The 25031-nt window shown below is 45.6% G+C and overlaps 1 protein-coding gene across 1 annotated transcript in view; it reads left to right on the forward strand.

Annotated features, from left to right (window-relative positions):
* Positions 1-41: 41 nt before the first annotated feature.
* Ikbkg (inhibitor of nuclear factor kappa B kinase regulatory subunit gamma) overlaps positions 42-25031 on the forward strand; it is a 30846-nt gene continuing 5856 nt past the window's right edge. Inside the window, exons 1-6 of the mRNA XM_090325689.1 lie at positions 42-210; positions 6199-6400; positions 8395-8606; positions 13524-13642; positions 22061-22213; positions 24111-24207. Of these exons, the coding sequence (XP_090181815.1) occupies positions 6214-6400; positions 8395-8606; positions 13524-13642; positions 22061-22213; positions 24111-24207 (768 nt within the window). The 5' untranslated portion in view covers positions 42-210; positions 6199-6213. The remainder of the gene's footprint in view (positions 211-6198; positions 6401-8394; positions 8607-13523; positions 13643-22060; positions 22214-24110; positions 24208-25031) is intronic.

A 25031-nucleotide genomic window follows, 5' to 3' on the forward strand; every position in this document is an offset into this window, starting at 1 on the left:
CTCGCCACTACCCTCTGCTCCAGGGGTCAGGACGTGCATGTTTTACTTCCGGATCCCACGATTACAACACCGGAATCCGGAAGCGGGGGTTTCCACAGCGGAGAAGGGAAGGGCGACCTCCACATTGGGACTTTCTCGGAGCTCAGGAGCCCTAGGAGTTGACAGGCCGCCACTGCTGCCCTCTTCAAGTTCCACCGAGTCCGCATACAGGTGTGCCCCCCCTTTTTTATTTCCCAATACGGGGTTCTGTCGGCGGGTCCCAGATGCAGGCAGTTTGTGCCTCATAGTTCTCCAGCAGCGGTTGAAGCGGACGGGGTCGGGACCCAGCGAGTGAGGGCTGATTTCGCCTCAGCCCGTGACCGTACCCCTCTTTTACAACTCTTAAAATTGCCATTCATCAAACTCCGCCTCCTCCTTGTCTTCTCCCTCCTTGTCCAGCCCTCTCTCCTTGTGTTTGTGTTAAACTCGGGGCCTCCTGCTCTTACTTGGCTTTTTTTCCCCCTGCTCAAGGCTGGCTCTCTACCACTTTAGCCACACCTCCAGTTTCTTTTCTTTCCTTCCTTCTTTCGACACAGGGTCTTACTATGCAGCTCAGCTTGGCCTCAGACTAAACATTTGTCCAACTGTGTCCCGACTACGGAGATTACAGCTGTGCTAACGAATGAATTATCATGCTTAACATTTCAGCGTTCTTGAGGTTTTCAAACACCTCAAGTATAGCTTGCCAGCTAACCATATTAAAAAGAAATCACCTATCCGGGCATGGTGGCACACGCCTGTAATCCCAGCTAGTCAGGAGGCTGAGATCTGAGGAATGTGGTTCAAGGCCAGCCCGGACACAAAAGTCCATGAGACTCTTATCTCCAATTAACCACCAGGAAACTGGAAGTGTTGCTGGGGCTCAGAGAGTACGGTGGTAGCCTAGAGCTAAAGAGCTCAGGGACAGCACCCAGGCCCAGGGGTAGGGTGGTAGCCTTGAGCTAAACACCTCAGGCTCAGATTTCAGACCCCATGACAGACAAAAAAAATCATCTTTAAGGAGTTTTCCAAAAGGGTTACTTTTTTTTGCCAGTCTTGGGGCTTGAACTCAGAGCCTGGGCACTGTCCTTTGACTTTTTCAAGACTAGAGCTCTACCAGGTGAGCCACAGCCCCACTTCTAGTGTTTTCTGTATATGTGGTACCAAAGAATCAAACCTTGGTCTTCATTCATGCTAAGCAAGCACTCTACCACTAGGCCAAATTCTAGGCCCCAGGGATTTCCTTTGAAATGTCAGTTTACGACGGCCAAGTATCTTAAATCATGCTGCTTAGAATATTTTGTGAAACAATTAGTATTTGCCCTTTCTCTCATTTTTTTTTTGTGACCCGAGAATGAGTGGACCATTCTGGCATATTCTAGAAACTGCAAGGAGAGCACTATAGTTGGAGTGAGGGCAGAGTGATTACAGAAGGAATAGGGAATGGCTGTTGTGGGGACTTTAGCTTTTATATTAAGAGAAATGGGGAGCTATGGAAGGATTTGTGGGGGAAAAGATATGTAATCTGAATTAGATTGATGATTTGGCTGTAGCAGGACAACTGATTAAGGCATAAGGGTAGTAGTGCAGTGACCTCTTATGAACTTATTGCAGGAATCCATGTAGAAGATGATAGTGTTGTGAACTTTATTCAGGTGCTTGCTGTGTAGATACTCTGCCCTGCCCTGCCACATGACCGACATCTCCACTTTTTTGCTTTGTTATTACTCTGTGTGTTTTTTCCTGGCCTGTCCTTAGATTTCAGTCTACACATTCCCATGTTCCCAAGACCATAGGCACATACCATCATGCCTGGCCTATTTGTTCAGTTGGGCTCCTGCTAGTTTTTATCCTAGACTGGCCTGGAAATGTGATCCTTTTGATCTCAAACTCCCAAGTAACTCAAATTACAGGCATGAGCCACTGTGCTTGACCCAAGAGCATTTTATTATTAAAACATTAAAGTTGTAGCTGGGTCCCGGTGGCTCACACCTGTAATCCTAGCTACTCAGGAGACTGAGTTCTGAGGATCATGATTCAAAGCCAGCCCAGGCACAAAAGGACCTGAGACTCCAATTAACAACTAGAAAACCACAAGTGGTGCTGTGGCTCAGTGATAGAGCACTACCCTTCGGCTTGAAGAGCTCAGGGACAGCATCCAGGCTCAGAATTGAAGCCCCACGACTGACCCCCCCCCAAACAAAACAAAACAAAACATTGAAGTTGCACAAAAATAGGAATTAGGGATGTAGCTTATGTAGTTGAGCACTTGTTGAGTGTAAGGCTCTAAGGTTCAATTCCTAGTACTACAAAAATGTACAAAAGTAGAAAGATTACTATAAATAAATACCCTTTTTATCAACTCATGATTATTTTAATTTATGCCCGTGAAACACTTATCTGATGTTTTTTTTTTTTGGCCAGTCCTGGACCTGAACTCAGGGCATGAGCACTGTCCTTGGGCTTTTTCAAGGCTAGAGCTCTACCACTTTAGCCACTGCACCATGTCCAGCTTTTTCTTTGTATGTGGTACCAAGGGAATCAAACCTGGGTCTTCATGCATGCTAGGCAAACCTCTACAACTAGGTTAAACTCTCGGCCCTCTTCTCTCATTGTTTTTAGCAATTTTTTTTTTGTCATTGGTCACGGGGCTTGAACTCTGGGCCTGGGCGATGTCCCTGAGCTCTTCAGTGTCAGGCTTGTGCTCTATCACATTCACAGGGAGATGTAACCATCACAACAAATTCTAGAACATTTTCTTTTTTTTTTTCTTTTTTAAGCGAGAAATCTTTTTATGTTTATTTTTTTTTTGCCAGTTCTGGGGCTTGAACTCAGGGCCTGAGCACTGTCCTTGGACTTTCTCAAGGCTAGAGGTCTACCACTTGAGCCATAGCACCACTTCTGGCTTTTTCTATGTATATGGTACCAGGGAATTGAATCCAGGGCTTTATGCATCCTAGGCAAGCACTCTACCACTAGGCCACAGTGCTGGCCCTAGAACATTATCATCAGAACCCCAAACCCTTGTATCAACCCTCTAAACTTCCTTCTTTTCTTGACTGGATTTCTTACTTTTCTTTTCTTTCTTTTCCCCTTCCCCCTTTTGTTTGTGCAGACACTGTGGCTTGAATTCAGTCTTCAGCTCTGTTGGCTTTTTTGTTCAATGCTGGTGCTCTGCCACTTGCACCACACATCCTGCAGTATTTTAGTGGCTAATTAGAGATAAGAGTCTCCTAGACTTTCCTGTCTAGGTTATATTTGAACAGTGATCTTCAATTCTCAGTCTCCTGAGTAGCTAGGATTACATGTGTGAGCCACCAGTGCCTGGCTATTTCGTCCATTTCTTATAAATGTGATCATACAATATGTGGCCTTTTGTCACTTGTTTCTTTATCTTAGCATGGTGTCCAGAAGATATGTTCATGTTTAGCATGTGGTTGCACTCGATTTTCTTCGTTAGTTTTCTGACATTTAGGTTGTTTCCAATCTTTGACTACGTTGATGGTAATGGTGGTTTGAGCATTCATATGTGTCCATGTGTTTTCTTTTCTCTTGAGTATATCACATTAAGTTCTTCCTTTATTTTCATGTTATTCTGTCTGTATCTCTCTTATAAAGGACTTAAAAAATAAACACATTACCTGACGTAGTTAATGGTATAGCATTTCCTGATGGAGAGTGGGGTGAAGGGGGGATGGAAAAGGGAGAAGGAGAGAGGGAGAGTGAAAGATTGAGAGAGGGAGGGAGGTTAAGAAGACCTCCCATGTATTTTGTCCTTGTAATGGAGAATGGTTTTGTTTTCAGCTAATAATAAAGGAGCCTTGGTGGAAGTGGATTGGAGGACTGTTAGGAGTTTTAGAATAGTTTTTTTTCAGTGTTGATGTATGCTAGGCAAGTACTCTACCACTGAGTTCCACCCCCACAGCCCTGAGAATTTTTCAGACTATTAGATATCTAAGCAGACATTGAATTTGATATGTGTGTCTGGAGTTTAGGGAAAGAAGTCTGTTTTGGGGCATTACAAGTATTAAGATTGGGGCTTAAGCCTTGAAGACTGGATAAAAGTATAGGAGTGAATATAATTAGGGAAAGGGTGAGGATCCAGTAAAAGGGCCTGAGTAGAATCAGCTTGCAAGATAGGAGAGACATCAGTGGACTGGGTTGTTCTGGAAGCCAAAGGAAGGAAGTGCATGAAGGGAGTGGGAAGGCTTAGCTAGCCAGGTGAGCTACTGCACATGGGTCTGCAGGGCTATCAGTGGAACAGAATCAGGGCTAATTGGAGAAATTACCCAGTTTAGTTTACTCAATGGTAAATTACCTTCCTTCACTCCAGGCCCAATTCTGGAAGCTTGCATTTGGATTGGCCTTTTCCTTGTGCAGCATTGGGATAGTCTCCAGGATGCCTTTTCTGTGTATGTGGTACTGAGGAACCAGACCCAGGGCTTCGTTCATGCTAGGCAAGAACTCTTATCACTAAGCCATATTCCCAGCCCCTCATCTGTGTGTTCTGTTCTCCCTCTCCCTCTCCCTCTCCTCCCTCCCTCCCTCCCCCCCTTCTCTCTCTCTCTCTCTCTCTCTCTCTCTCTCTCTCTCTCTCTCTCGTGTGTGTGTGTGTGTGTGTGTGTGTGTGTGTGTGTGTGTGTGTGTGTACATGCGTGCATGTGTGCATGCTGGGTACTGGTTCTTGAACCTGGCCTCATATTATCCCTTAGGATTTTTTGCTCAAGGCTGATGCTTTAACACTTGAGCCATAGCTCCATTTCTTGGTATTTTTTCTTTTTTTCATATATTTATTATTATAATTAATAGAAGAGTTACATGATATTTGCCAGATAGATGGTGCATTAATTCCCATCATTTCTTGATATTTTTGTGCCACTCCAACAGCTTGAACTCAGGACTTGGGCATGGTCCCTGAGTTTTTGTACTCAAGGCTATTACTGTACTATTTTGAGCCACAACTCCACTTCCAGCTTTCTGTTGTTAATTGGAGATAAGAGTCTCAGAGCTGGCTTTGAACTATTACTGTCAGATCTTAGCCTCCTGAGTTGTTAACGTAGGCTTGAGCCTGAATGCTTGATCATTTCCTGCTTTTTGGTGGTTAATTGGAGATAAGCTTGTTGGGGTTTTCTTTTCTTTTTCATTCTTTCTTTTTTTGGCCAGTCCTTGTGCTTAAACTCAGGGCCTGGGCAGTGTCCCTGAGCTTCTTTTGCTCAAGGCTAGCACTCTACCACATGAGCCACAGCACCACCTCTGGTCCTTTTTGTTTATGTGGTACTACAGGGCTTCATGCATTGCTAGGCAAGCACTCTATCACTAAGCTAGCCCTGTTGGGGATTTTGTTTTGCCTGAGCTTGTTTCAAACCTCTATCTTCAGATCTCATCCTCCTGAGTAGCTAGGATTACAGGCATGAGCTATTAGTACCCTAGTTGTTGTTTTCTTTTTCTTTGGTGGTACTGTCGTTTGAACTCAGGAACTCACTCACTCTTTGCTAGGACAGCGCTGTATACCTGAGCCTTTCTACCCTTGTTTGTTCCTTTTTTTCCTCCCCTTCCCTCTCGTGCACTCCCCCCCCACTCCCGGCCATGGGACTTGGACTTTGGGCCTAGTCACTGTCCCCAAAGTCTTCAGCTCAAGCCTGCTGTCCTATCCCTGGGCCAGGGTATTGTCCCTGAACCCTTCAGCTCAGGTTTACTACCCTAACCCCTTAAGCCACAGTGCCACTTCTGGTTTTCTGGTGATTCATTGGAGATAAGAGTTTCACAGACTTTAGTGCCGGGGTTGGCTTTGAACCCTTGACCCTCAGATCTCAGCCTCCTGAGTAGCTAGGTTTACAGGCATGAGCCACAGCTCCTATTGCCCTAGGTTAAGGGGCTAGGACCTTCCGTCTCTCTTTCTTGGATGTGTGTGTAGTGCATAGGATTTCCAGTACACTGATATTTCTACAAATAGTCTTCTCCTTTGAAAATGATACTGTTCGCTACCTTTTATTCTCAAATCCTACTTTAGCATCTGCATGCACTACATGAACTTGTCCACTACTCCACATTCCACTCAGAATGCAGGCCCAGAGTGTCTGCACAGAGTAACTCCTCACCCTGGTGGGTAGGGAGATTCTGTGTGGTGCCATGTGATGTTCTTGCTGCCTTTCTGTTTCAGACGCTGCCTTTCTGTTTCAGACGCTGCCTTGTTGGATGAGCAGGCACCTCTGGAAGAATCAGTTGTGTGAGATGGTGCAGCCTAGTGGTGGTCCGGTAGATGACCAGGACATGCTTGGTGAAGCGTCTTCTCCAGGGAAGGCAGCCATGCTACATCTGCCTTCTGAGCAGGGTACCCCAGAGAGTGTCCAGCGCTGCCTGGAGGAGAATCAAGAGCTCCGAGGTAAGTATATAAACGAGTGTGTAAGAGTGGGTGCAATAAAAGTCAGAAGGTTTCATTTTCTGTTATGTGGTATGGGGTTTTAACTCAGAGCCTCATACTCTTGTACCTTCCTTGTTTGCATGCTCAGTTGGTACTCTTTCACTTGAGCCATGCTAACTTCCCTGCTTCCTGCTGGTTATTTTATAGATGGAATCTTACAGACTCTTGTGCCTCGGCTGGCTTTGTCTCATGATCCTCCTGAGTAGGTAGAATTATAGGCATGAGTCACCAGTACCTATCAGGAGGTCCACTTACTCTCCTTACTACTGGGCCTCTGTGTTTCCTGGGTCTCGGGTGGGCATGTGCCCAAGAACGAGATAACTTTCAAACTTAGCTGCCTTCCCACTTAGTTTTCGGTTGAGTTTCCTCCAAGTAGACTGTGTGGTGCGTAATAGGCTGAAGGAAATATATTTAGACTGCTCTCAGGAGCAGTTTTGGGAAGAGAAGAAAGGGAAGGATGGGGATAAGCAGGGGTAGATCCTGGGATCTTCTTTGGGAAGAGGTGAGGTCTTGCCTGTGAAGGGTATGTTTTTTCCATGGATAAGGTGGAAGTCTTCCTGTGAAAGGGGTATGGCTCCTGGAAAGGGGTCATCTGGCTCTGGGACAGTCCTGGCAGAGGCTTCAGCCTAAAGCTTTTGTCTTCTGGAAGCTGGGGACTGGGTTCGTTCCTCAACTGTCATCTGTGACATTGGCACATGCTCATTGATTAGTATGAGGAGAGGAGGACCAGCTGGTCTCGGAGTTGGTCTTTGACACTGGACATCATTTCTACTTCACATACCGCTCTTTTCATCTTATAAAGTGGATCTTGTACTCCCTGTTGAATATGCAACTGAGGGCGTTAAACTCCAGAGCAGCTACTAACTTGATCTGCATTTCCCACCTGCTGCCCACCCCCCTCCCAGCTTCCTGTGCCCCCATCTGCAGGCATGTCTCCAAATCCGCAGAGTTACAGGCATGGTAAGATTGGGACTAAGTCCCAGGGTGGAAACGCCTTTGACTAACCAGAACCTGAATGAAATTTAGTTCCTTGTCAAATATAACTTGTTCCTTTTTTTTTGCCAGTCCTTGGGCTTGTACTCAGGGCCTGAGCACTGTCTTCAGGCTTTTTCAAGGCTAGAGCTCTACCACTTGAGCCTCAGCACCACTTCTGATTTTTTTCTATGTATGTGGTACCAAGGAATTGAACCTGGGTCTTCCTGCATGCAAGGCAAGCACTCTACCACTAGGCCAAACTCCCGGACCCCATAGTTGACACTTTTTTGTGTGCCAGTCCGGGGGCTTGAACTCAGAGCCTGGTAATGTCCATGAACTTCTTTTTTTTTTTTAATTTTTTATTGTAATTAATAAAAGGGTTACATGATATTTGCCAGATAGAAGGTGCATTAATTTACATACATTGATACCTTTTCTTTTTTTTTTTTTTTGTCCACCATGGGGCTTGAACTCAGGGCCTGGGCTTTTGCTTTTTTTTTTTTGCCAGTCCTGGGCTTGGGCTCAGGGCTTGAGCACTGTCCTTGGACTTTCTCAAGGCTAGAGCTCTACCACTTGAGCCTCAGCACCACTTCCGGCTTTTTTCTATGTATGTGGTACCGAGGAATCGAACCCTGGTCTTCGTGCATGCTAGGCAAGCACTTTAACCACTAGGCCAAACTCCTGGCCTCCATGAACTTCTTATAATTGATGCTAATTAATGTGGTTAGTATTGCATTGTAGAAATTTAGGGCTATATCATTACTGTCATTCATTTGGAAGTGTTAAATAAAAACAAATGTTTAGAAGCCACGTATCTTGGGCAGGGTCTCCAGGTTTTATAGGGAGGGTGCCATGGTGGTGGAGGAGTTTTGGGCATTGGACCTTATGAGTCTTAGGCTTGCATGGGTCTATGCAGTAGCTAGTGGGCCATGATGCTTAGCTGTCAGGACTTAGCTCTTCGTCATCTTCTGTGCCCCCAGATGCCATCCGGCAGAGCAACCAGATGCTGCGGGAGCGCTGTGAGCAGCTGCTCCATTTCCAGGTCAGCCAGAGGGAGGAGAAGGAGTTCCTCATGTGCAGATTTCAGGAAGCCAGGAAGCTAGTGGAGAGACTGAATCTGGAGAACCTTAACCTAAGAAGGCAGAGAGAGCAAGCCATACAGGAAGTGGAGCAACTAAAGAGATGCCAACAGGTAGGTGAAGACCATAGGGAAACAAAGAGCCTGCAGTCAGGGCTCCCCCAGAGTACCCTCAGTCTTGCTTCTGCAGGGAGACTCACACAACAGAGAATCACGATAGTGAAAGGACCCAGGTTAAGATCCGCCATGCTGTGAGCTCCTTGGGGCAGGGATGAGGAGAAGCCAGGCGCCAGCTTCCAGGTGCCTCCCAGGGAGGGGTGCTTGTGTTATCGGAGCTGCAGAACAGCGAGCCGGGACAGCACGCATGGTACTGTCATGTCAGAAGCTCACCAGGGTCCAGGGGTCCAGGATACCATGTGCTCCAAGGTCCCCACCTGCATCAAGGGCGCCAGCATAGAGTTCCTGGCAAGGCTCCAGGCCCCAGGGAAACATGAACAGACCACTCTCCCCAGGCAGGATTGGGTTGGAGGATTTTCCAGGAACCAGGCAAGGACCCACATCTGCCTTTGGGGAGTGGAGGATGTGGCCCCCCAGGCCTGTGAGTTGGCCCTGTATTCTACTACTGTTCCTGAGGGATGACATGCCTAGCGGATTTAGCTAAGGAGAATGTTTCAAGGCCTTTGTGGTCCAGCTGGTCTCAGTACCTTGGCAACAATAGTTGAGCAGAGCTTGTGCTGTCTGGAAGGCCGAGGTGGGGGGAAGGAGTGGACCTTCCACAGTTGGGTTCTGGCTGTGGAGTGAAAATGTTTACTGTGGGGCTAAGGAGCCAATGTGCTAGACTGCTGGGAGTGCCTGGTTTAATGTTTGTCATTTGCTTAGGTGTATGAGTTTGCTAGGGCTGCCAAAACTAGGTACCACATGCTTGGGGGCTTAAACAACAGTTTTATTATTCCTCAGTTCTTTGGATTAGAGATTCAACATCAAGGTATGATTAGGGAGTTCCTTCTGTGGGCCGGGAGGGAGAAACGATTCAAGGCTCTTCTCCCAATGTCTGCTGGCTCCCATCATTTCTTGGCACTCTTAGCTAGCAGCTGCATCTCTCCAGTCTCAGCCTCTGTTGTCATATGGTATTCTTTCTTTCTTTCTTTCTTTCTTTCTTTCTTTCTTTCTTTCTTTCTTTCTTTCTTTCTTTCTCTCTTTCTCTCTCTCTCTCTCTCTCTCTCTCTCTCTCTCTCTCTCTCTCTCTCTCTCCTCTCCCTCTCCCTCTCCCTCTCCCTCTCCCTCTCCCTCTCCCTCTCCCTCTCTCCCTCCCTCCCTCCCTCTGTCTTGCTCTCTGTCTCTCTCCGTCTCTTTCTTTCTTCCTGTTTTTTTGTGGGTCATGGGGCTTGAACTTGGTCTGGGCGTTGTCTCTGAGCTGTTCAGCTCAAGGCTACCACCCTACCCTTGAGCCAAGCCCCACTTCCCATTTTCTATAGGTTAATTGGAGATAAGAGTCTCAGGTCCTTTTGTGCCGGGGCCAGCCGGCAGCAAACCAGGGTTCGCGGATTGGGATTCCTGAAATAGGGGCAAGGACTAGGAAAAAATAGAAGAGAGACAAACAGATGGAGTTCGGGAGGACTACAGCCCAAGTCAGCAGTCCAAGAAGGCTGTGAGCTCCAGACTGCTGCCTAAGACCCCTCTTTATTTTTACTTCCGACCTTAAATACTCTTCTTAAAACTAGGGAACTGCCAGAGGCTACATTCATACAAAATAGTAAACAAGTTATAAGACAAATGAGAAAGGTCATCCTGATAAGAACTGATTGACATTGCTTAAAGTTATCCTGATAAGAGTTACTTCCTCGTGTATACAGTTGTGTAGGTCCAAGGTCAGGTCCAAGGTCATTGACCCCACAGTCGGTCCCCAACACTTTTGGGCCCAGGCTGGCTTTGAACCATGATCCTCAGAATCTCAGCCTCCTGAGTAGCTAGGGTTACAGGCGGGAGCCACCATGTCTGTTTCACTTTAGCCTTTTTTTGGGGGGGGGGTGGTCATGGGGCTTGAACTTGGTCTGGGCGTTGTCTCTGAGCTGGCCAGCTCAAGGCTACCACCCTACCCTTTGAGCCAAGCCCCACTTGTTTTCTAGAGGTTAATTGGAGATAAGAGTCTCACTCCTTTTGTGCCTGAGTTGGCTTTAAACCTTAATCCTAAAATCTCAGCCTCCTGAGTAGCTAGGATTACAGTTGTGAGCCACTGTGCTGTCGGGAGCAAGAGTGGAATCAAACTGTACTTTGATTTGCATCAGATAATTGCTTGATTGTCTTATTGTTTTTTGGCCTTCTCCTGTTCAATTGATCTGAGATTTACCATATGAATGTAACCCCCAACAGTTCCCTGATTAACCATCTGGATGTAACACCTGGCGGTGCCCTGGTCTCAAGAAGGGATATAAACTTTGAGTTGAGAATAAATGGGCTGCTGCAGTTTTTGCCTGGGCTGCAGACCTCCCGGACCCGATGTGTTTGTCTCTCTTCTAATTTTTCCAGTCCCTGCCCCCTATTTCAGGAACCCCAATTTGCTGCCGGTAGGCCCCGGCACTGTGCCTGGCCACTTTAGTCTTTAAAAAATATATATTTATGCCAGGCACTATAGTTTTTAATATTTCTCTCTGTACTTATTTTTTATTTTTAATTTTTTCTTGTTATTTATTTATTTATTTTTTTGCCAGTCCTGGGCTTGAGCTCAGGGCCTGAGCACTGTCCTTGGACTTTCTCAAGGCTAGAGCTCTACCACTTGAGCCTCACCATCACTTCTGGATTTTTTTTCAATGTATGTGGTACTGAGGAATCGAACCCGGGTCTTCATGCATGCTAGGCAAGCACTCTACCACTAGGCCAAACTCCCAGCCCTTTCTTGTTATTTAAAGGTGATGTACAGAGGAATTAGTTACTTAAGTGAAGTAAGGAGTAATATTTCTTTTTAGACAGTGTCATCCCCACTTCAGCTTTTTCTCATGGTTAACTGGAGATAAAATTTTCCTGCCTGGACTAGCTTTGACCATCAGATCCAACCCTCCCAAGGATACAGCTGTGAGCCACCTATGCCTAGAAGGATCCTATCCTCTTTTTTTTTTGCCAGTCCTGGGGCTTGAACTCAGGTTCTGGGCACTCTTCTAAGCTTCTTTTGCTCAAGCCTAGCACTGTGCCATTTGAGCCACAGCACCACTCTGGCTTTTTCTGTGTATGTAGTACTGAGGAATCAAACCCAGGGCTTCATGCTTGCTAGGCAAGCACTCTACTACTAAGCCAAATTCCCAGCCCTGATCCTATTCTTTTAAGGAGACTAAAGGATCCTTCTTGATGATTTCCATTTCAAAGCAATAGCTCTCAGGTCCTGAGATAGAGATACCTGGAGTGTGGGAGAAATGCAGACATCTGAAATGGACAGAGGAAGGGTTCATAACTGATAGTCTTCTCCGTAAATGCTCCAAGAAAGGTCATATGTGAAGTCTTAGGCCTAAGACTTAATAGCCCTGAACATTTCCAAATAGGAACTGGGCAGGGGCCAAAACATTTCAGGAATGTACTCTTAGGCTGCTTGTAGCCATGTTAAAGTTTGGTCAGATATGTTAGTTTATGGTTAAATGGAATATTTTTTGTCATTCTCAAAAATTAAAAGATTTAGATTGAGTACCAATGGCTCACACCTGTAATCCTACCTACTCAGCAGCCTGAGATCTCAGGATCACAGTTCAAAGCTAGCCTGTGCAGGCAGGGATTATGGTCTAGTGGTAGAGTGCTCACCTAGCATGCACGAAGCCCTCAGGTCCTTTTGTGCCCAGGCTGGCTTTGAACCTTGATCCTCAGATCTCAGCCTCCTGAGTAGCTAGGATTATAGATGTGAACCACCACCACCACCACCACCACCACGCTCGGCTCCATGGGATTCTTTTTTTGTCCAATAAACTATTTTAAAAAAAGCCAGAAGAAGGGGGCCAGAAGTGTGGCCTAGTGGGAGAGTGTTTGCCTAGCATGCATGAAGACCCAGGTTCGATCCTCTGTACCAAATGCATAGAAAAAGCTGGAACTAGTGCTATGGCTCAAGTGGTAGATCTCTAGCCTTGAGAAAGCCCAAGGACAGTTCTCAGGTCCTGAGCTCAATCATAGGACACTGGCAAAAACACAAAACAAAAAAAAAAGCCAGAAGTAGAGCTGTAGCTCAAGTGGTAGGAGCACTAGATTTGAACAAAAGAAGCTCAAAGACAGCACCTAGGCATATGAAAAAAAGAAAAAGATTTAGTATTAACTCTTGCTTTGAGAAACCTGTCTCTCCTGGCCCTAGGTGTGTGGACTAGGCCTCTCTTTTCTTCATTGTGCTTAAAGATTCTAAGACTCGTGCAGTGATAGTACTCTAGTTACATGACATCTTAGTTCAGCCTTTTAAGGTCTAGTGACCAGGCAGTGGCTTTGCTGTCAGCAACTACAGAAGCCTTTTTTTTGGTGCCAGTCCTGGGCTTAAGCTCAGGGTCTGTGCACTGTCCTTGGACTTTCTCAAGACTAGAGTCTACCACTTGAGCCTCAGCACCACTTCTGGCTTTTTTTTTATGTATGTGGTACTGAAGAATCAAACCCAGGTCTTTTTGCATGTTAGGCAAGCATTTTACCACGATGCCAAACTCCTGGCCCCAAGAAATCTTTAGGCATTTCTATGCTTCTGTGTTTCTTAGAGGCCTGTGTCCCCCTATCCACAAAGATTAGGACTGAGCCTGGGGGTGTGGGTAATTGGGACTGAGTCTTTCCATTGCCCAAATTGTCCTCCTTGATTGGGCAGCAGCCTTGGGAGGGGGCAGTGAGTGGAGATGGGGAAATGCATGCATCTCAGGCAGCAGTGATAGTTGGGGTACTTGGGTTTGGGGTTGATGAATGCAGACCAGAAACCCACAGGATACATTTGTCCCAGTTGCTTGCAAGCTACTGTGGAACTTAGGGAGGCTAGAAACCAGCAGCTGGGGAGAAAGCAGTACTAACGAGAAGTGGCCTTTACTTCTGTAGCAGATGGCTGATGACAAGGCGTCTGTGAAAGCTCAGGTGACATCATTACTTGGGGAGCTCCAGGAGAGCCAGAGTCGCTTGGAAGCTGCTACCAAAGAACTCCAGGCTTTGGAGGGCAGGTGAGTGGGGAAGGAAAGTGTGCAATGGAGGCTCCAGAATTGAATGAAGAAAATGTAGAAAGCTCTAGGGTTTCCTGTGTGAGAGGATAGAAGCAGTTACTGCGTGAACACTGCTGCCTAGGAACTGATTGGAAGAGTTTTAGCCTAATCATTGAGGACCTGGGTCCCAGCTCTTGTCACCAGGCTCTCTGACCCTGATTGCACTTGGGTTATTTCTTTAGGAGGCATTTTAGAGGATCCTAAAGCCACATGCAAGACCTTACCCTCTAAGGTTACATTTGTCCAATGAGTACTTGGTAGGACCCACCCTATTAAAGACTGGAGAAGATTATCTTGACTGATAAGGAGCACAGAGAATACCTCTCACATAGGACCTTTTTTTTCCACAGAGAAATAATTATTCATCCTCCACCATTCTATTTTCTTTCTCTTTCCTCTTCATCCCCCTCAAACACAATGCAATACTTGGAATCAAATTCTATACAATTTGATGAGCACACGCGCACAGACGTATGTGCACGCATACACACACACACCTATTTTGAGCTTGGCTTGTTTCATTGAATATGATGATCTCCAGTTCACTTTCTTGCAAATGACATGTGATAGGTTTTTTTTTTAATTGAAGAATTTGTTAACATTGACTTTTACATCATATTTCAAATGACGTGTTTCACGAAGGGAATTCACGAAGGGAATCTATAGACAATCACTGGCACTTATATTTTAGAACATAAACAAAATTAGGTTGAGGGTTTGTATGTCATAGATACATAATAATCTATGTAATAAAACATTATGTCTATAGAGTCATAAGTTTTTATGACTATGTAGTTGTGTTTATATTTCCAGTACCATGTCCATAACATTGTTTTTTTTTTTGCCAGTCCTGGGTCTTGAACTCAGGGCCTGGACACTGTCTCTGGGCTTTCTCAAGGCTAGCACTCTACCACTTGAGCCACAGTACCACTTCCTGAATTTTTCGGTGCTTGTGGTACTGAGGAATTGAACAATGGGCTTTGTACATGTTAGGCGAGTACTCTATGAGTAGGCTATACTCCCAGCCCCATATGACAGTTTTATTTTTTCTTTATTTTCTTTTTTGTCGCCCATGAGTCTTGAACTCTAGGCCTGGGTGCTATCCCTGAGCTTCTCAGCTCTAGTGCTCTACCACTTGGGCCACAGCGCCACTTCCAGTTTTCTGGTGGTTGATAATTGGGGATAAGAGTCTCATGGACTTTAGTACATGGGCTGACTTTGAACTGTGATCCTCATATCTCAGCCTCCTAAATAACTAGGATTATAGGTGTGAGCCACTGGCGTCTGCCCCCCCCAACAATTTTTCTTTCCTTTCCTTTCCTTTCCTTTCTTTTTTTTTCTTTTCTTTCTTTTTTTTTTTTGCCAGCCCTGGGGCTTGAACTCAGGGCCTGGGCACTGTCCTTGAACACTTTTTTTTTTTTTACTCAAGGTCAAGGCTAACACTCTACCACTTGAGCCACAGTACCACTTCTGGCTTTTTTCTATGTATGTGGTACCAAAGAATTGAACCTGGGTCTTCGTGCATGCTAGGCAAGCACTCTACCACTAGGCTAAACTCCTGGCCCCAATGATTTTTTTTTTTTTTTGCTGATTATGGGGCTTGAACTCAGGACCTGGGTGATGCCCCTGAACTCTTTCGATCAAAGCTAGCATTCTACTACTTTGAGCCACAAAACAACTCCCAGTTTCCTGATGGTTAATTGAAGATGAGTTTCAATGACTTTCCTGCCCAGGCTGGCTTCGAAGTGTGATCCTCACATTTTAGCCTCCCGCATAGCTAGGATTACAGATGTGAGCCTCCGGTGTCCAATGGATTTAAATTTTTCCCTGTTCAATATGATGTTACCTGTAGATTTGTCATATATAAATTTGTTTATCTTTATTTATTTATTTATTTATTTATTTATTTATTTATTTATTTATTTGTACAGCCTAGGACTTGAACTTGGCCTGGGCCCTGTCCCGGAGCTCTTCAGCTACCACTGTACCCCTGGGCCTGAGTGCTGTCCCTGAGCTCTTCACCTCAAGGCCACTGCCCTACCCTTGAGGCAAGCCCCATTTCCCATTTTCTAGAGGTTAGAGTTGAGAGTCTCACGTCCTTTTGTGCCCAGTCTGGCTTTGAACCTTGATCCTTGATCTCAGACTCCTGAGTAGCTAGGATTACAGGTGTGAGCCATCGCTCTAGGCCCATATATACCTTTATGATGTTCATGTACATTCCTTCTATTCCTACTTTATTCAGAGTTTTTTATTTTTGCCTGTCGTGAGGCTTGAACTCAGGGCCTGAGTACTGTCCTTGGGTTTTTTTCAAGGCTAGTGCTCTATCACTTGAGCCACAGCACCACTTCAGGTTTTTCTTTGTATGTGATACCAAGGAATCAAGCCCTGGTCGTCATACATGCTAGGCAAGCACTCTACCACTAGGCCAAACTCCCTGCCCACTTCAGAGTTTTTATCATAAAAACTTAGTCCTTTTTCTGTGTCAATTGAGATGATCACATAGTTTTTGTGTTGATATGTCGTATTATGTTTATTGATTTTCCATATATTGAACCAACCTTGCATGCACCCAACTTGATCACGGTATATGCTGTTGTTTTTTTTTTTTTCTCCAGTCCTGGGATTTGAAATCAGTGCCTGGGCACTGTCCTTGGGCTTTCTCACCACTTGACCCATAATACCACTTTGAGCTTTTTCTATGTATGTGGTACCGAGAAATTGAACCTGGGTCTTTGTGCATACTAGGCAAGCAGTCTTAACACTAGCCAACTTCCTAGCCCTCTGGTTGTTTTTTTTGGGGGGAGCAGTATTAGGGTCTGAAATCATGGCCTTGTGCTTACTAAGAAGTTCCTCTACTCCTTGAAATATGCATTTAGCAGCTTTTCCCAGTAGTTTTTTGGTGTTAGTCCTGGGGCTTGAACTCGAGGACTGGGTGTTGTCCTTGAGCTCTTTTGTTCAAGGCTAGTGCTCTACCACTTAAGCTACAATTCAATGTCCAGCCTCTTTTTTTGTTTTTTGTTTTGCCAGTCCTGGGCTTGAGCTCAGGGCCTGAGCACTGTCCTTGGACTTTCTCAAGGCTAGAGCTCTACCACTTGGGCCTCAGCACCACTTCCGGCTTTTTTCTATATATGTGGTACCGAGGAATCGAACCTGGGTCTTCATGCATGCTAGGCAAGCACTTTAACCACTAGGCCAAACCCCTGGCCCCCCTCTTTTTTTTTTCCAGTGCATTCTCAGCCCATACTGCTTTATTGCTGTATACACACAGGTGCAGAGTTTCCAAACTCATACAATAGTTCCTTTTTACATGAAGGAACCCAATTTCTTCTTCAAACTCCCCAAAGATGCATAGATTAAAAAAGCAAGCTTGGGGTCGGGAGTTTGGCCTAGTGGTAGAGTGCTTGCTTAGTATGCACGAAGACCCAGGTTCGATTCCTTGGTACCCCACATACATAGCAAAGAGCTGGAAGTCGTGCTGAGGCTCAAGTGGTAGAGTGCTAGCCTTGAGAAAGTCCAAGGACAGTGCTCAGGCCCTGAGCTCAAGCCAAGGACTGGCAGAAAAAAAAAGCAAGCTGCCTTTTGTAATACTTCAAACATAAGCAATAAAATTCATTTAGCATAATTCATGGAGCAATGGAGAACATGTAGAGCAAGTGCACGCAGTGAGCAGTTTGGTACTTAAAGGAGAATGAATTAAACCTTTGTGAAAGATAATCTAGTATTAATCCTTTTAGTTACAGAGCGGTGACTTTTTTTTTCCTTAAAAACTAGAACTGTTGTTTAACTCAGGGAGGGTCTATGCTGGGATCAAGCCTAGTGCCCTGTGCAGAAATCAATTAGTCAGTGGCCACATACCACCAGCAAAGGAGCCAATGTTTTCAGAATAATCTGTAACATAGCAGAGCTGACTCTAGTGGTAGACTAGTATGAGAAGCGGAGAAAAAGCCAGTACCACCACATGCACATGCTGCTTTAAACAAAAAAATTGTGCAGTCTAGCTGATTCAGCAATAAAGCTCTGGTTATAAAACAAAACACAGTAATGAGAGAACTCAAACTGCAGATGGTAAGAGTATTTGTGTAACAAGTGGAATGGTCCCTTCTTGTGGGGTCCTTCAAGACCCGTAAGCACAATAGAAATTTCTTGGTTACCTACACATCTTTAAGTGCACGTAGTGTATTGTTCCCATGCACCCCCAAGATACTGGATTTTTTGCTTAAAAAATTTAGCTATGTTGCCTAGGCTGGCTTCACAATCCTGCATAAGCCTGATCACAGGAACCACATCTGGATCAGGTTCCTAGTTTTTTAAGCAACCCCATACTGAACTCTATAAACCTCACCAGACAAACCCTGCATCTAGTTATTTAACATGCTGTATACCGCTCTCCCCTAAAAACTGGTCTAGTTTCCTATCGTTTCTGAAACTCTGCACCTTTCTGACTGTTCTAACCACAGCAATTTATTTCCTTAGCCAACATGCTTAGTGTGCGTCTTGTTTTTAAACATGTTTGGAAAATAACTAGAAAAGAGGACGAGCCCTGTTATGCTCTATTCCTGACAGTTTGAATGTGTTGTAATTGCCCATTTATCTTCTTCCTATTTTCAATGGAAGATCCAATAGAAAAATTGGACTAAACCCACATTATTGGTTTAAGTATCTATTGCTTTGTTATTAAGTGCATATATAAAATTATCACCTAATAAGTGTGAATTTCAATCATGCAACAGAATATTCATATTCTAAAATCAGGTATGGACCTGCCACCACTATTGCTTGCATTTTAACTAGGTTCAGTGCTAATAAACATGCAGAGTAAACCCCTTGATTCAAAAGAACTATAGAAAACAACGATACATGTAAAATTTCAACTGAAAATGTGAACTAATAAAGTAATTCCTTAGAAGTGCAGGCACATCTATCATAATGCTGCTTCAGAACAGATGCACACACCCTACACAAAAGGTTAAAAATTAGGACCAATATCCTGTTATGAAAGGCTTATAAGGAAATCCTGCCCATTGAGTAAGACATAATGTGAAAACAGGTAAAGACAGAATTGAGAGATGCACAGTCTTAGAGAATTCTAAGTCTTCTTAGCCATTGGTTGACAGCTGTATCACTGAGCATATGCAGTATAGGGAGATGGTAAATACGCTCTTAGGTAGAATGGTTTCTTCTCTTATTCACAGAAATGAACATTACCTGCACAGTTCCCTGGGGAAAGAAGTTGAAGAGCAGAGCTAATACACTGTAAACTCAAGCACTAATGCCCTGAAATTTAACGTAGCCCTCTGCCTTTTTAAAACTGTGGGCCAAGGGATCCTTCCAAAATGGTATAATTAATACCAAAGCAATGCAAGAACTAGAAGCAGTTTTCTTGCACCAACAGCACCATGAGAATGTAAACTCCTGGAGGCCAAGGGTCTCTATATTTTGCATATCACAGGTACATAGAGAGTAAACATGAGACCACAGTAACTTTGAGGGTAATTAACCACATACTTTGAGACTACAAAAACGTGTGGCCTATTTTAGTATTATGTACTGTTAGCATGGCTGTAATGGGTGGTCTTTAGTTGTTTAACTACTGATATCACTGTAAGTAGCCATGTCCCCATGATCACGCAGACATTGGAATATTGCTTGGTTGTTACAATATTTAACATTGACAGCATAGAACATTTAAAGAGAAAGTACAATTTTATAGTCTTTACCCTGTCCTTTGGAGTTGCCATATATAAGAAATATTTAAGAGAGTCTTAGCTCTATTGCCATATATATTTTACTATTTTCCTCTGGAAAAACAACGCAAGCAACATAGACCCAGTCTTTTCAAGGATCTTCAAGCTGCTAAATGGCCAAGATGGACATGAGATAAAAAAGGAGTAAGAAGTTATGTTCAGCATCTTTTGCAGTTAATTGGAGATAAGAGTTTCATGACTTTATTGCCCGGGCTGGCTTTGAACCACAGCCCTCAGATTGCAGCATCCTGAGTAGCTAAGATTTCAGGCATGAAGCCATTAGTGCCTGGTTACATCATCATCATCATCATTATCATTTCCGGTCCTGGGCTTGAGCTCAGGGCCTGAGCACTGTCCTTGGACTTTCTCAAGGCTAAAGCTCTACCACTTGAGCCTCAGCACCACTTCCAGCTTTTTTCTGTGTATGTGGTACCGAGGAATCGAACCTGGGCCTTCGTGCATGCTAGGTAAGCACCACTCTACCACTAGGCTACACTCCCGGTCCCACATTTGAAGTATGGTCTGGCTTTATGCCTGAGCTAGTCTTGGCTTGGATCCTCCTATCTGGCTTCTTTGAGTTACAGGGCACCAGTTGGGATGACAGCTGGGCACCACTCCTCCCAGCACGTGGTTGAGATATTGTCTCTTGAACTTTTTTGGTCCTGCTTTGCCTTCACTTCAGTCCCATGATCTCTACTTTCCTAGTAGCTAGGATTACAGGTTTTTAAGCAACCTTGCCCAGCTTATGTTTTATTTTAATTAACTAATTAATTAATTTAGGTGTGAATGCATGCTGGTTCTGGGTATTGAACTTCAAGCCTCTTCCTCTCACTTGGCTCATTTGCTTGTAACTGGTGCTCTGCCACTTGGGATACACCTGTTTCTGGCTTTTTATTGCTTAATGAAGGATGAGTCTCAAGGATTTGCCTGCATGGGCTGCCTTTAAACCTCTTTTCTCAGATCTTACCCTGCAGAGTAGCTTCTGACCTTCTTAATGTTTTGTTGAATTTGTTGTGCACGTATTTTATTGAGAATTTTTTTGATCTATGTTTATCAAAGAGATTGCTCTCTAATTCTGTTTCTCACGCACGTGCACGCATGCCTGTGTGTGTGTGTGTGTGTGTGTGTGTGTGTGTGTGTGTGTGTGTGTGTGTGTGTACTTGTCTACATTGGCTGTTCTGTTTCTGCATTAGGGAGGTATACCTTATCTACTAAGACACTCAGCACATTCCATTTCTTTTGCAGACTCTCAGTGGTGCCTTCTGCCTGGCACATACCAACATTCCTGACTTGTAGGAATTCATGTAGGCTTCGTTGTATGAACAGTTCAGGCAGGGAAAGTATCACAAGCAGCACAGGGAGCTTACACCAGCCCAGATCCCACGTTGCAGACTAGTGGTTTCAGGCCTGCTCCTTTGCAAAGCAGTTTTGAGTGCCATAAACGGGATCATTGGGTGAGAGGGCAGGATTGCTACTATGATTTTTATAGTGCCCTGCTGCTGCAGTTAACACAGATGGGTGAAGCAGTCCTCACATAGTAGGTGGTCAGGGGTTAGAGGTATGTGGAGCTGTTATCGGGGTTGTTTTCCGACATAAAGGAGGGGAGAGTGGTTAGGCTCTGAGTGGGTAGGGAAGCAATGTGAGCAAAGGCAGAAGCGGGCCGGGCCCTCACCCAATAGCACAAGCTTGCCTTTGCAGAGCGAGAGTGACCTGTCATCATGGGCCACCTCGGGACCACTGGGAAGTGACCACCATTGGTCCTGCAACAGGGTAGTGGAAGTGTCAGAGCAGCAGGATAATGTGGCTAGGTTCTGGAAGTTGGAAACAAAGGGAGGCTAGGACGAGGAGATTTTGGAGGGATCGGGTGATGAAGGTGAAACACGGAGAACATGGACAGAAAGAAGCATTTCCTGCCAAGGGTATTGAGGTCATGTCCTGCCTTCAAGGCCCTATTACCCAGGTGTGGGAACTGGGCTTCCACAAAGTCTCTCGAGGTCTCCAGCGGAGCTGTGACCTGGGGTGAGACCTTAGTCTACCCTTGAGCTCAGTACTAGCATTCTTCAGCTAGGAAGTCTCCTGGCTGCTCTTTCAAGTCTCTCCAACAACCCTCCACTGAGACAGTTCTCGCTTAGGGCCTTAGGATTTCCTGATGCTCCTTTCACCTCATTTCAGCAAGCAGCTCAGAGGGCAGGCACTTCACCCTCTTCTTGACTCTTTTGTCAGTTGTAGGGCTCTTTTTTTGTCAGTTGTAGGGCTTGAACTCTGAGCCTGGGTGCTGTCCCTGAGCTCTTCAGTTCAAGGCTAGCCGTCTACCACTTGAGCCACAGCACCACTTCTGGTTTTCTGGTGGTTAATTGGATATAAGAGTCTCATGGACTTTAGTGCCCGGACTGGCATTGAACCAAGATCCACAGTCCTGAGCCTGCTGAGTAGCTAGGATTACAGATGCGAGCCACAGTGCCCAGCTGCAAACACATTTTTGATGGAACTCCTTATCTTCCACCTTCCAGCTGGCTCCTTAGCGCCACTCTGTCACCTGAAGTCAACTTGTAGTCACAGATGCTTACAACCTGACCCCCCTAGCCTGTGCCACCCTGCCTATAGTCCCCTCACTGTGTTCTTCTTTCCATACCAGGGCGAGGGCTGCCAGTGAGCAGGCCAGGCAACTGGAGAGTGAGCGGGAGGCTCTGCAGCAGCAGCACAGCGTGCAGGTGGACCAGCTGCGGATGCAGAGCCAGAGCATGGAAGCTGCCCTGCGCATGGAGCGCCAGACTGCCTCTGAGGAGAAGTGAGTCTATGGGAAGGTGCCTGCGATGCCAAAGGGCCCATTGTGAGGGCTGTTGGTAGCATTGACTGTTACTTTATGAAAACCATTTATCTTCGAGACAAGCCTGCCTTCTCAGCTCACTGTATATCCTTCACATATTCTTTTCTGCCCCAATTGGTTCAAGATTCTTCATTGTCAAAGCACCAAGGTTTTAGCCCATTATATCCTTATTCAGTGTTTAAGTGCTTGCTTTGCAGTGAGGTACACTCATTAATAACATGTTAGAAGCCACTTATGCTTCCTGGGATTGGACTCAGGATATGGTCAATGTCCCTGAGGTCTTTTTTTTAAATGGGTCCTGGGGCTTGACCGCTGGACCTGGGCGCAGTCCCTGAGCTCTTCAGCTCCAGGCCACTGCCCTACCCCTTGAATCCCATCTCCACTTCCCCTTTTCTAGTGATTAATTGGAGATAAGAGTCTGTGGTTTTTAGTATCTGGGCTGGCTTTGAACCACGAGATGTCTCTTAGATCTTAGCCTCTTTTTTTTTGGTAGGTCATGGGGCTTGAATGGCATGGGCACTGTTCCTGAGCTCTTCAGCTCAAGCCTACTGCCCTACCCCTGGGCCTGGGCGGTGTCCCTGAGCTCTTCAGCTAAACGCTAACGCCCTACCCTTGAGCAAAGCCCCGCTTGCATTTTCTAGAGGTTAATTGGAGATAAGAGTCTTTGTTCCTTTTGTGCCCTGCTGGCTTTGAACCTTGATCCTCAGATCTCAGCCTCCCGAGTAGCTAGGATTATAGGTATGAGCCGCCGGGCCCAGCTGAGCTCTTCATCTCAAGGCTAGGGCTCTACCACTCGAGCTATAGCTCCACTTCCATATATTTTGCCAGTCCCAGGCTTGAACTCAGGACCTGAGCACTATTCCTTGGACTATTTCAAGGCTAGAGCGCTACACTTGAACCACAGGATCACTTCCAGCCTTTTATCTTCTTTTCTTTCCTTTTCCTTTCTTTTCTGGTCATGGGGCTTGAATTCTGCCTGGATGCTGTCCCTGAGCTCTTCAGCTCAAGGCTTCTACCGTACCCCTGGGCCTGGGCGTTCTCCCTACTTCCCTACCCTTTGAGCCACAGTACTACTTCCTATTTTCTAGGTGTTAATTGGATTTAAGAGTCTCATGGACTTTAGTGCCCGGGCTGGCTTTGAACTCTGATTCTAGCCTCCTGAGTAGCTAGGATTATAGGTGTGAGCCACCGTGCTGGGCTCACTTCCAGCTTTTTCTATGTATGTGGTACTGAGGAATTGATCCCAGGTCTTTGTGCATGCTAGGCAAGCACTGTACCACTAGGCCAAACTCTTGGCATCCACTTCCATCTTTCAGGTGGTTAATAGGAGTTAACAGTCTCCTGTGCTCATGCCTAGGCTGGCTTTTAACCACAATCCTAAGATCTCAGTCTTTTTTTGGTGGGGGGGTCAGTAGGGAGGGTTGAAGTCTGGGCCTGGGCTTGGTCCCTGAGCTCTTCAGCTCAGGACTAACGCTCTACTACTTGAGCCACAGTGCCACTTCCAGTTTTCTGGTGATTAATTAGAGATAAGAGTTTCATAGACTTTCGTGCCCAGGCTGGTTTTGAACTGTGATCCTTAGATCTCAGCTTCCTGAGTAGCTAGGATTACAGGTGTGAGCCACCGGTGCCCTGTCACTTATAAAGATTTCAAGAGTTTAAGGAAAAAAAATTAAAGGAACGATTAGCAACTTAGTTGCAGTAATTCAAAGCTTGTCTCATAATTGAGGTACCCCTAGAAGCTCCTATTCCAGGTCTGTTATGGTACAAGAAGCCAGGGGGTAGCTAGAGCTGGGTGTAGGCAAGCTGTAGGTAGGCCAGAACAAGGTGGTCTCTCCAGAGGCATCTCCTTTTTTCGTAGGCGGAAGCTGGCCCAGCTGCAGATGGCTTATCACCAGCTGTTCCAAGACTATGACAACCACATCAAGAGCAGCATGGTGAGCTGTGAGCGGAAGCGAGTGAGTATAACCAGCCCCCTCCTCTTCTTCTCCCTGTCCTATTCTTCCTGGGGAAAGAGAAGAATGCACCCTTAAGACCTGACAGAATGGCTTTTTGGAGGCATACACAACTCACTGTAAATCCTTAGCGAGCTGCAGCTCTATCCACTCAAGGAAGGTCATTAAGGAGCTGGAGCGCATGAGTAAATCACCTCCTGTGCCCTAGGGCTAGGACAGGACCTTGGCTTGCTGTCTGTGGGGCTGTGGTCCATTTGTTTACAAGGTCATTTCCTCCTGCTAGTCATCAACAGTGCCGTTTGTGGCCCAGAGCCACAGCAGGATTCAGTAGCATTCTGTGCTCACTGGAAAGGCACATGGGAACTTTTGTAGTTTGTCCTAATCAGACATAAACTAAGTACAGTTTCTAGCAGTCTTTTTTTTTTCTTTTTGTGGGTCATGAGACTTGAACTTAGCCTGGGCGCTGTCCCTGAGCTCTTCAGCTCCAGGCTACCACCCTATCCTTGAGCCGAGCCCCACTTCCCGTTTTCTGGTGGTTAACTGGAAATAAGAGTCTCAGGTCCTTTTGTGCCCAGACTGGCTTTGAACATTGATCCTCAGATCTCAGTCTCCTCAGTAGCTAGGATTATATGTGTGAGCCACCGTGCCGACAGTCATTTTTTTTGTACTGATATTGGGGCTTGAACTCAGAGCTGTGGTGCTATCCTATGACTTTTACCAGGGCTGGTGCTCTGTTATTTGAGTCATAGCTCCAGTTCCAGCCTTTGAACCACAGTCTTCAGATCTCAGCCTTCTCAACTGCTAGTATTATAGGCATGAGCCACCTG

This window comes from Megascapheus bottae, chromosome X (genome assembly GCF_031878675.1).
Source record: "Megascapheus bottae isolate mThoBot1 chromosome X, mThoBot2.hap1, whole genome shotgun sequence".
NCBI lineage: Eukaryota > Metazoa > Chordata > Mammalia > Rodentia > Geomyidae > Megascapheus > Megascapheus bottae.